Source organism: Prionailurus viverrinus, chromosome B4, assembly GCF_022837055.1.
Source record: "Prionailurus viverrinus isolate Anna chromosome B4, UM_Priviv_1.0, whole genome shotgun sequence".
In the NCBI taxonomy this organism is placed as follows: Eukaryota; Metazoa; Chordata; class Mammalia; order Carnivora; family Felidae; genus Prionailurus; species Prionailurus viverrinus.
The window spans coordinates 133,899,517-133,912,131 of record NC_062567.1 but is presented as its reverse complement, the minus strand read 5'-3'; the positions used below and the strand labels follow the sequence as shown (position 1 = coordinate 133,912,131).

General features: G+C 47.2%; 1 protein-coding gene across 7 annotated transcripts in view; it reads left to right on the top strand.

The window, feature by feature from the left end:
* Positions 1 to 12,615, top strand: part of EFCAB6 (EF-hand calcium binding domain 6) — a 251,139-nt gene that overhangs the window by 123,656 nt on the left and 114,868 nt on the right. For all 7 annotated transcript variants that reach the window (XM_047868126.1, XM_047868128.1, XM_047868127.1 and 4 more), the window contains 2 exons: positions 4,166 to 4,333; positions 7,496 to 7,656. In XM_047868126.1, coding sequence (XP_047724082.1) covers positions 4,166 to 4,333; positions 7,496 to 7,656 — 329 coding nt within the window. The remainder of the gene's footprint in view (positions 1 to 4,165; positions 4,334 to 7,495; positions 7,657 to 12,615) is intronic.

The window sequence follows — 12,615 nt, the reverse complement described above, 5'->3', positions numbered from 1 at the left end:
GATTGCTTATAGAAGTAATAACAAGTCCTTCACAAACCTCCAGTAAATATCAGAGGAAGGAATGCCTCCCAACTCATTCTCTGAGGCCGATGCTACTTTAATACTAAAGCCAGACAAAGAGATCACAAGAAAACGAACAACCAATATCCTTCATGAATATTGTTGTAGAAATTCTCAGCAAGACATAAGTAAACCAAATCCAGCAACACAAACAAAAGATTAAATGCTATGACCATGTGGGATTTATCCCAGGATTGCAGGCTTGGTTCGACTTCCAAAAAATCAATTAATATAGTACACAATGTTAATAGAATTAAGGGAAAAAAACCACACGATCGTCTTGAAAGATGCAGAAAAAGGATTTGCAAAATCCAGCCCTGTTTCGTGATAACTTTCAACAGACCAAGAGCAGGGAAATCCCTTAAACTGATGAAGGGCATCTACAACGAACCCGTAGCTAACAGCGCAGTTAACGGTAAGAGACTGAATACTTTCCCCCAGGATGATGAAAAACACAAAATGTCAACTTTTGCTACTTCTCTGCAACGTTGTACTGAAGTTCTAGACAGTGCAATCCTGAAAGAAAAGAAATAGGAGGCATCCAGATTGGAGAGGAAGAAGTAAAACTGCCCTTACTTACAGACAACACAGTGGACACACACAGACTTCTGCAAATAATAAATGTGTTCATCAAGGTTGTAGAATATAAGACCAATGTACCAAAATCAGTTACATTTCTATCAACTAGCAACGAACAATCTGAAAAGGAACTTCAGAAAGCAGTGCCACTCACAATAGCATCAACAAGTATAAAATACCTAGTAGTAAATTTAACAAAAGTGCCAGACTTGTACACTGCAAATTACAAAACACTATTAAAAGAAATTAAATAAAATGTAAATAAATGAAGAAACATTCCACAGTCATGGATTGGAAGATTCGATAGTACTGAGATGGCAGTTCTCTCCAAATTGATCTATAGGTTCAACAGGTTCAATGCAAACCCTGTTGCAATGCCAACTGTCTATTTTTTTAATGTCTGTTTATTTTTGAGAGAGAGAGAGAGAGAGAGAGAGAGAGAGAGAGAGAGAGCATAAGCAGGAGAGGGGCAGAGAAAGAGGGAGACACAGAATCCAAAGCAGGCTCCAGGCTCCGAGCTGTCAGCCCAGAGCCCAACGTGGGGCACGAACTCACGAACCTTTGAGATCATGACCTGAGCCAAAGTCAGACGCTCAACCGACTGAGTCACCCAGGCACCCCAATTTTTTTTCAACTGTCTTTTTTTTTTTTTTTGCAGAAATTAAAAATTGATTTTAAAATTCATATGGAAATGAAAAGATTGCCAAATAGCCAAAACCAATCTTGGAAAAAAAGAACGAAGTTAGAGCACTTTGGGATCTTAGTACAGAGCTATGGTGTCAGAACAGTGTGGCAATGGCAGGAGGATAGACAGATTGCTCAATGGAACAGAACCGAGAGTCCAGGAATAGACCTTAATGTTTATGGTCAATGCATCTTTGACCAGATCAGTGGGAGAGAGGATCATCTTTCCAACGAATGGTCCTGAGACTGTTGGATAGCCATGTGCAAAAAAGAGGAACTGCCTGACCGCATACACAACTAAAAATGGACCATAAACCTAAATATGAGAGTTAAAATGACAAAACTCTTAGAAGAAGGCATGTGCGTAAATCTTTGTGACCTGTGCTGGGCAAGTATTTCTTAGGACGCTAAAAGCATGATCCATAAAGGGGGGAGAAAAACCCATAAACTGGAATCATCACAATTAAAAAATTGTGCTCCAAATGATACCATTAAGTCACATTCTGGGAGAAAATAAATGCAAATTATATATTGGGTAAGGGACTTGCATGGAGACTATGTAAGAACTCTTCGAACTCAGTAAGAGGACAACCCAAAGTAAAAAATGGGCAAAATATTTGAATAGACGTTTCATCAAAGAAGATACACGGGGGGCACCTGGGGGGCTCAGCCAGTTGAGTGTCCGACTTCGGCTCAGGTCACGATCCCGCGGTCCGTGAGTTCGAGCCCGGCGTCGGGCTCTGTGCTGACAGCTCAGAGCCCGGAGCCTGCTTGGGATTCTGGGTCTCCCTCTCTCGCTGCCCCTCCCCCACTCGCACTCTGTCTTTCTCTCTCTCTCTCTCAAAACTAAACATTAAAAAATTAAAAAAAAAAAAAGACATATGAATGGCCAATGAGCACGTGAAAACATGGTCAACATCCTTAGACACCAGGGATGCGAGTCAGAAGCATGCTGGTGCACCACTTGCCAGTTTATGGTGACGATGAAGTCACAAAGGCAGCAGTCAGTGGACCACGTCAGGGGCGTGGACATGGAATTTTCTCTCCTACTGGTGGAAATAGAAAATGGTACAGCTGCCGTTGAAACAACATGGTCGTTTCTTTAAAATTTAAACAGAAATTTACCACCTGACCCAGCAATTCCACTCACAGGTAGCTGCCCAAGGGAAGTAAAAACATTTTGTCCACACGAAGACTTGTGTGCAGATGTTCGTACCCACGTTATTCATAATCTCCAAACGAGGCGATCCAAGTGTTTTTCTGCTTGCGGTAAGAGAAACAAAACGTGGCATATCCATACAGTGGAATAGTAACAAGGATGAAAAGGAACGAAGTACCGATCCATGGCGCATCCTGGATTGAACCGCGAAAATGTTATGGCAGGTGATAGAAGCCAGATGCAGAATGCATACTGATGCATAAACTGTATGCTTCTGTATACACGAAATATCCAGACCAAAGCAAACACCGAGAGACAACAAATAGATCCGTTGCCTTGGGTCGGAGACGGAAGTGAGGAGTGGCTGCGAGTGGACGCGAGGTTTCTCTTGTGACGGAAATGTTCCGGAACCAGATGGTGGTTGATGGTTGCACAATGCTATATGCTTACTGAAAACCCTAATTGTCCTACTTGGACAATAAATAGTTGATTATCACTCCCAAGCTAAAAAGTAAGCAGGCATACATTCCTCTAAATTATCTAATTTTCCCGGAGACAACCTTGTATCCTTTTCTGGCTTTGGACCCCAAAGTAACGGTTGACATTTGCACACCACTTTGTCACCTAGTAAGCCCCCTGCCACGTTAATATTCACACTCCCTATGAGGAGGTAGGGGTTCTTTATTCCCCCTGTTTTTTTCCAGTAAACAGTATCTCTTATTTTTGGTACTTAATTTACTTATTGGTAATTTTTTATTCTGGCAGAAGAATTTGCCTCACAGTATTTTGCTGATAATATGTTTTCTTTATGCAGCATGGCTGAGATTTTTCTTGCTAAGTAATTGTCCATTTATGTAATTGATGAGGTTGGTGGTAGTGAAAATAAGCATCATTAATATTTTTAGTAAATCGGCAAGTTGTTAATTGAATTGCCGGGAAGTTGTGTGCCCGGTATGACGGAGCCACGTAGCCCTCAGGTGGGGACAGGGTAGGAGGAACTGTCACCGCCAGCGCTCAGCCTGTCCTGGGGAGGGCATCAGCCTGTGCCTGCGAGATGGGTCTCCCTCCTCTCTTGGGGCCCTCTCCTGCCCGTGCCCGGACAGACAGCATTGTGGGAGCAGCCTTGCAGGGTCCCAGCGTCCCCCGACCCTTGCCGCACCCCACACACTGCCCTTGGCTCCCAGTGTTACATAGTGACCGCCAACTGAGGGATTATTGCTTCGTCATAATTCTCTTCGGCCAGAGCCCACTCTTTACTCAGTGATGTCATATATATATATATATATATATATATATGTATGTATATACACACACACACACACACACACACACATATATCTATGTACACACACACAATGTGTATATATATATACATATATATAAATGTATATATATACATACAATGTTTGATGTTATATATATGTATGTTATATATGTTATATATATGTTTATGTTATATATGTTATATATATATAATGCTTTCCTTCCTTTTTCCTTTTTTAAAAAAATTGCCTTTTTTAAATATATATATAACATTTAAAATATATATATGTTATATATGTCGTATATATGTTACACATATATGATATATATATGTTATATACGTTATTGTATGTTATGTAATGCTTTCCTTCCTTTTTCCTTTTTTTAAAAAAATCCCCTTATATACATTCTCATGCTCAGAAACCCGGTGGACGAATAACAGGGGAAGAATTGCGACATATTCTAAATTGCGAGGCTGTAAAAATCAGCGATTCAGAATTCAAAGAACTAATGCGGACCCTTGACCCTGGGGGCACTGGATGGGTCAACGTCAACACGTTCATCCAACTGCTTGAAGAGAACCCTGAGGTGAGTTTTACAACAACTCCATGTTTGATTTTCTCTTTATGGCAGGAAATTAAGTATTTTTAGTGCAATATGGGATGCAGGTGAAATTGGTCTTAAATAAACGACTACACGTTTTTCAGCTGAGTTGATTTTCATTTTAAGGAGGAGTTAAGTGTCTGAGTTGTTTGATTTTAACTCTTGATGTCTACATCTTATCCAAGGGTGATGTTTGACGTTTTCTGGGAAGCCGTCCTAGAACGAGGGCACCTATATATGCAGGATGTGACCTTCTTTTCACAGCGTGCCAGTGACACCCCTCCTGCAACCGCGTCTTACACGGCTTCCCATTTTAAACAGTAACTGTTTATTGCCTCTAGTGACCAATACTTGCTTTTCTCTCTTTTTTTAATTTTTTAATGTTTATTTATTTTTGTGAGAGAGAGAGAGAGAGAGAGAGAGAGAGACAGAGCACGAGCGGAGGGAGGGGCAGAGAGAGAGGGAGACCGAATCTGAAACAGACTCCAGACTCAGCTGTCAGCACAGAGCCCGACGCGGGGCTGGAACTCAGAAACCGTGAGATCGTGGCCTGAGCCGAAGCGAGACGCTTAACCGGCTGAGCCACCCAGGTGCCCCCAATACTTGCTTTTCCTTTGACCGAAAGGCTGACAGAATTTTATTATGAGAAATGTTGTTTTGTGATTTTAATGGCTATTAGCGCTTAAAAATTTTAAGAACTTTAAAAAATTAGATTAGTGTCAGGCAATGCATTGGATAGGCATTGGGAGATTCTTGTTGAAGTGTTTGTTATAGACTTCTTTTGGCAGGTGCAAATTAGCTTTTCATCAATATTACGATTTCCTGAGCACCCACCTTGTGCAAGGTGGCGACCGCATGCTAAACCAACGTCGTTTGGCCCTTCTTGAGTCCTAGTTCAAAAGTAAGTCCCAGGGCCCTCACACAGGAGAGAGTAATTGGACCTTTTCCTGAACTCTGCTGTGCGGCTCCTGTGTTAGCTGCTGAGAATTGTGGCTTCTGACCATCACAGCAACCCCACACGCAGCATCTTTCTCGAAAAACAAAATATGGGGGAGGGGGTGCATCCAATTTCGTCTCAGGTCATGATCTCACGATTTGTGAGTTCAAGCACTGTGTGGGGATCTGTGCTGACAGCTCGGAGGCTGGAGCCTGCTCAGATTCTGTGTCTCTCTCTCTCTCTGCCCCTCCCCTGCTCTCACTGTGTTTCTCTCGAAAACAAATAAACATAAAAAATTAAAAACAAAACATGGACATGGAAACCATCTGCTCTCCACGTGGCAAGTGGCATGGTCTTTGCTTAATATGAACCACACCCAGCAGCCTCCATGCTTAAAAGCCTCAGATGGGTGTCAGGGCTCCTAGGTGAAAGCTGAAGTTCCTAACCTGGTTGGTAAGGGGCCCACATGGTCCAGCCCTGCTGCCCGGCTCCCAGAAGCCTCATAGGCCGCGCTGGCTCGGCTCCTCGGGCGCCCCAGGTCCCTCCTCCATTCTTGGGGTGCTGCAGCTCCTGCCGGGATTCCATCCATGCTGCTCTCCCCTGCTGGGGCCATTCTGCAGGTCTTGGGGCACCGACGCCTTCCCAGGGACCCTCTGTGGCACCTCTGGCAGCCACCGACCTCACACACCTGCCCGATCATGGTGTCACAACTTTGTCATTATGTGGTCACGTCTCCACAAAGACGGAGGCCCATCGTGGCCACGGGGGCTAGCCCGGTGCCGGGCACACTCACAAAACAGTGTGGCGAGTGGATGAACGAACATACAGGAACGAACCAGAAAGATTAGAGAACACAGGTGCGCACATAGAAGGAAAAGAAAAACACCACTAATTCTAACGTTGAGGAGTTGTTACCCGCTCACTGTTCCCCTTTGTTGTATGTGCTTATGAACCCGTACACCCACACACGCGTTGTTTTCAGCTTTGTTGCTGTTATTATACAAAAGCTGCGCATATTTAATTTATGCAATTTTATGAGTTAGATACATACTTTGATATATGATATCTATTCTGTTTTAAAATGAGATACTATAGGGGCACCTGGGTGGCTCAGTTGGTTGAGCGTCCGCCTCTCGATTTCAGCTCAGGGCATGATCTCGCGGTTCATGAGTCTGAGCCTCTGTGCTGACAGTGTGGAGCCTGCTCGGGATTCTCTCCCTCTCCTTCTCTCCCTGTCCTTCCCCCCCCTCACGCACTGTCTCTCTCAAAATAAATAAATAAACTTAAAATAAAATGAAATGAGATCCTATAATTAATGACTTTTTAGTCCATGCTGTCCCCTATTAACGTGCTGTTAACACTGTTAATAACAATTCTGTATGATCTTAAAAGATACAGAGTAACGATGCCCTGTTGCAATGCAGGTGTTTGGTTTTTTTCCCCTTTTATAAATTTTGCTACAGTGAATAGTGTGGTGCCTGCTTTTTCAACCACCCTATGAGTATTCTTTTAGTATAGATTTCTAGAAATGGCATTATTGGGTCAAAGGACACATTTCATTCTTTAAGTTAGCTTAATTATTTGAGAAGGGGAATGTATGTGTAAGTACAAAATGCAAAAGGTGCAAACGGAACACGGTGACAGTGAAGTTTTTCTTCCACCTCTGTTCCCTCCCCAGCCCCACAGGTGGTTGCTGCCGCCCCACGGCCTGTGGATTTAGCAGATTGTCCACGATTAGCCCGTGTCGATACTGGCAATGGGCGTCCTTTCTCATTTTTACTATTCTGAAAGGCAGAAATGCCATCCCATTGTTGTTTTATGTTGCGTTCACTTACTAGGCGATAGACTTCTTTTACGTGTATTGTACTTTTTTTTTTTTTTTTAAATAAGTTCAGGTTGAATGCTGTTATCCCCATTTCCAGGTGGGGATTAGTGGGCAAACTCATTTGCTCACGAACTCAAAGTGAATTGGCGAATCAGTCCATGTCTGGCTGCCTCCAAAGGTCCTCCTGCCTTTATGAGTGATTTGTGTTTATATACTTTTCTCTTTCCCAATTAGACAGGAAAACAAGTTGCAGACCCCAAAACGCCTCTCTTCCTGGCTTGGGATTCAGTAAGTAACACTTGCCCACGTGGTCCCAGGGTGCCACCACCCCAGGTTACAAATGTGCCGCTTGGTAGATATGTCTGTTTGCTTTTTTTTATGATAGGTGGAAGAGATCGTCCATGACTCAATTACTAGGAATCTGCAAGCCTTCTATAAAATGCTACAGGCATATGACCTCGGAGACACAGGGCTCATTGGTCAAAGTAATTTCAAGAAAATCATGCACATATTCTGCCCCTTTTTAACAGCTGAGCGTTTACTGAAGTAAGTTTCTTGGTAACAAAATTAATCCGTGTCGTGTTTCCATCAAGCCCGTTTATAATCCTCAACCTCTTCCTACATATGTTTGCAGTACCGCTAGGGAGGACTGATAATAACTGCTGGTTACTGGGTGCTCACTAACGTAGGACACTGGTCGAGAGTTGGGCATGTGCTCTATGATTTAGTCCTCGCGACAACCACGGAAGGTGGCTGCTACTCCTTTTCGTGGGTAAGGAAGCCGAGGTCTGGAGAAGCCACGTAGCTATTCAGAGTCGTGTAGCCCGGAGGCTGTGTGCGGCCTCGTTCCTTCCCGGTCTCCGTGACTTCTCTGCTCTCAATTGTGACACCATTTTTCCCCTCCCGGGGCATCTGGCTACGATCAGCCATCCTGTGGAGAGACGCCGGGATTGTGGCCCTATCTCACTTGAGTTTAAAACTTGCCTCGTGGTGGCCGAGCGAAGCTGGAGGGGGGCAGGGATCTTAAGAGAGAGAAGAGGGCCCCTGAGGGTCTCCTGCCCCCGTGTCCCGTTCACCCTGCCCACGGCTGCCCTTGGGGCGTGGGGCCCCTTGCCCCCTCTCTGCAGTGACCTTGAGAACCTACGGCCCGAATCTTGCTATTCTGCAGGGGGTGACGCTTCCCACATCACTACCCGAACGTCCCGCTGTCCGCCGAAGCTTGTTGCTGTAGGACTCGGAGCTGCATGACCTTAGAGACCGGTGCATGTGTCCTGCTGTGGACGGTGATCTGGGAGATTACTCTCGGTGGAAATCCAAGAGAGTCGGGGGGAAGGAAGTTACTCTAATTCCCTTTCGGTCCTCTCGCGCGGGAAGTTTAAAATCTTGTATTTGTCGCTTTTGATTGCATCACATCGATTTCAGGTGACCCAAAACACAGTCGGTCTCCTGGTAGCTGTTGGCCGCTTGAGTCTCCTCTCTGCGAACATTCCTGTTTCCTGACCCGTTTTCCCTGTGGTTGGTTTTTGTAGGAAAAGAAGGGTTTCCAGGAAGAGGGTGAGGCTGAGATTCTCCCGAGCAGGAGGGGCTCGCAGAGCTCGGTGTTTGCGTTCATCCGAGTTTATTGGACGTTTGCAGAAAGGCCGGTTTGCTGGAGGGTGGGAAACATGGGAAAGGGGAGAGACAGGTGGCAGCAAGTCCAGAGAGAGGGTTCTAGGGGGAGCTCAGGGGGGACTGGGTGGGGCCCGGGCAGGGGAAGAAGCGAGTGTGCAGAGGAGTGGAGGCACATTGGGCGGCTGGCGAGTCACGTGGGGCTGTCGAGGCAGGAAGTTCTATAGGGAGGAACAGCAGGGCTGCTGCCGAGGCCCAGGCAGGAATGACCCAGCCCAACCAGGGGACGGGTCAGCCGGCAGGGCGTCTTGACAGGTCATCTGGTTCCCTAGCAGCATCTTAGAATCACCTGGAGAGCTCTGAAACCCCCAGTGCCCATGCCCTGTCCAGGGCACCGTTATATTGAAGCCCCCCACTGGCTCTCACGTGCAGCCGTGGTGGACAAGCGACAGCCCAGGGGTCAGGTGACAATTTCAGATTTGTGCTTTGCAAGGATTACCGTGGAGAAAGCGCAGGGCGAGAGGAGGACGGGTGGGTGACGCGGCGGTGGCGGTGGCACCGCAGAGGGGCGGCTGCGGGTGGTAAGCTTGACAGAAGGATGAGACCCGGTGACTGGACGTGGAGGTGGACGGGGGCGGGGGAGGGGGCCCCGATGCCGGCCAGAGGCAGTGTCGTCGGCCAGTTAGGAAACACGGAGTGACACTCCAGAAGGAGACTCCCAGAGGGTGTGGGTGCGCAGAGCAGCCTGGGCTGCAGCACCGTTTTGGAGTCTTCCTTGCACGGACGACCTGAGCATCTGTTCGGCAGGGGTTCATCTGGGAGCACATAGCAGACCGTCCGAGGTGAGAGGGTGCGGGTAGGACCTGGCAGAATACCACCCACTCACCAGTGACCTGGCTGGCACAGCCAGCAAGGGAGGCGGAGAATTCTGGTCAGGGTGACGGTCCAGAGCCTGTGGTGCGGGGTGCTCAGGGAGCAGGAGGAAGTCTGTGGGTCAGGGGGCGCGCGGGACGGAAGCACGGGGTGAGCACTCACACAGAGTGGCTGTTGCCTTAGCAGACTAGGCGTCAGGAGAGAAGCAGGACCCGTGGGGCTGGAAGGGGCGAGGTGGACCCAGCAGGTGCGGTGAGCTTGCAAGGAGGTTGGAGAATGCAGTTGAGAAGCGATTGACTCCCGAAGCTCCAGTACCCGGGGTAGAACAGCGTCTGCGTGTGGTCAGGGCTTAGTAAGTGTTGAGTGAAGGATGAAAGGAAGGAAGGGAGGGAGGAAAGGAGAAAAGGGGGAAAGAAGGGAGGAAGGAAGAAAGGGGGAAGGAGGGAGGGAGGGGGGAAGGGAGGGAGGGAGGAGGGAAGAAGAAAAGGAGGGAAGAAGGGAGGAAGGAAGGGGGAAGGAGGGAGGGAGGAGGAAAGAAGAAAAGGAGAGAGGAAGGGGGAAGGGAGGAAGGAAGAAAGAAAAATAAGTAAGCTGGGGCGCCTGGGTGGCTCAGTCAGTTGAGCCTCTGACTCTTGATTTCCGCTCAGGTCATGATCCCAGGGTCATAGGATTGAGCCCCACATCTGGGCTTAAGATTCCCTCTCCCTCTCCCTCTCCCTCTCCCTCTCCCTCTCCCTCTCCCTCTCCCTCTCCCTCTCCCTCTCCTTCTCCCTCCCTCTGTCCCTCTCCTAGCTCTCTGTCTCTCAAATTAAAAAAAAAAAGAAGGAAGGAAGGAAAGGAAAGGAAAGGAAAGAAAGAAAGAAAGAAAGAAAGAAAGAAAGAAAGAAAGAAATCCAGTGGATTGGTCATGCAGGTAGTTGGGTCTTCGAGATGGGAGTGTGTCTAATCCATTCTCCAGTCTCCAGTCACAACTACAGATCTGTTCATGCTAAACCCTGCTTAAAACACTTGCATCCTGTTGCTGTTAGGAAGACATCCAGACGCTTTTAAGAATGACTTCCCAGGCCCCTCATGATCGTCGCACCCCCAGAGCCCGGGCTCTGCAGCCAGACTGCCTGGGTTCACATCCCGGCTCAGCCCTGAACTAGCTGTGCACTTGGGCAAGTTCCTTAACCTCTCTGAGCCTCGATTTCCTTGCTCAGACGTTACTTAGGAGAATGTGGTAAGGGTCAAGGGAGATCCTAGACGCAGAGCCCTCCATCCAGCGCTGAACTTAAGAAACGTTTACTTCCGCTGCTCTCCATCCAGCCCGGACTGAGCTGCTTTCTGTTTCCTGAAAACACCCAGCTCTCTCACGTCTGGGCTTCTAGATGGCCTCTTCCCTCAGTTCCAAATGCCTGCTTTCCCGGCCGCTTGGCCCCATGAGGTGGGGACTGTTTTGTCTGTTCACAGTTGTAGCTGTGACGCTTAGCACGGTGTCATTTACCTGGCAGCATAAATATTTCTCGAAGCAGTTCTATCCATGGCCGGAGCTTCCTGAACCGAGGATGGCCTCCGAGCTCGTGCGGTGCCCCTGGTTGTGTATAAAGCATCATCGTGATAATCGCGATGCTGTTATAACAGCTGCAGTTTCTTGAGCGCATGCACACGTCCGTGTAGTGCTAGGAGCCTTCTATGGATCGTGTTACTTAATGCTTATAGTAGTCCTCTGAGGTGGGTGCATTTTATAGACGAGGAAACTGAAGCATAGAAAAGGTGATGTGCCCCAGGTCGGCGATTCTCTACCCTCTGATAGGCTTAAAAGTTCTTGAGGGCCTCAGAGTTTTCGTTATATGGAATAGATCTCTCAGTATGACTGTATTAGAAATTCAAACTGAGACCTTTGGAAAACGTTATTACAGAAGATCAACGTGTATTTCCCCGTTGCGTTTCCCTGTAGGCTCCGGAGAAACCTGGGGGTTTCAAAATAATGACATATTGGGTGATGAGGAGGGTACAGAAATTAGAGCAGGTGTAGACACAGGTAGCTGGTAATGAGCTGGTAAAAGGCTGTCAAGAAACTAAGCTAACCTCTGAAAACTCACCCTAGCTCCTCATTTATACCCGAAACATTTGTACAGCCTTTGAAAACGTTAGAGGACACAACCTGCCTGAGCACACATTCTGTCGCTTGTCACACGTCATGTGGCCTCCGAGAAACCCACTGCGCGCGAGAGGCGCGGGGTAGTGCTTGCATGAAAATAGTTCGGGTCCCTCCCCCCCGCTTGCCCTGGAAGTGCCCAGCCACCACACCTCCTGCCCGCTGCCCCCAGTCATGGGACTGTTAAGTCCAGAGCTGATATTCAAGCCCAGGGAGGCAGATTCCAGGGCCCGCACCCGGAGTCACCGCGCTCTGTTGCCTTTTGTATTTTAACAAATACGTGGAATGTTGTTTTGGTCTCTAGGCTTTACCAAGCTTGCCACAATGAGCATGTACAACTTTTATGATTAGAAAAATATTAACAAATAAAATGTGGGGGGGAGAAAAGTAGTCCTTGCCCTATTGGTGGGTTCCTACATTTTTCTAAAATATTTGCCTATGCCAAATTTCCAATATAGGTCCTTCCATGATTCCACACCAGAACTTGCAATTTAAAAAAAGTATTCTTTTTGTATGTGTTACATCTTTATTGCAGCATTCTTCACAAACTATAAACTGCGCGTATTTAAATGATACAGGTTGAGGACCTCCATCATGTGTCTACATCTGTGAAGCCTTCACAAGCCATCAGTCAAGATATCAAACATTCCCATCCCTCCCCCGCCCCGCCCCGCAAAGCTTCCTCATGCCCTTCAGCCCTAGCAGCCTCTGATCTGCGTTCTGTCACTGCACGTGACTTTGAATTTTCTAGGGTTGTATATAAATGAAAGCATGTGGGACGTTCTCCTTTTTGTCAGGCTCTGTTCCCCACGCATAATGATTCTGAGATTCATTCACGTTGTTACGTGTATGTGCAGCTGGTCTCTTTTTATTGCTGAGCAGTA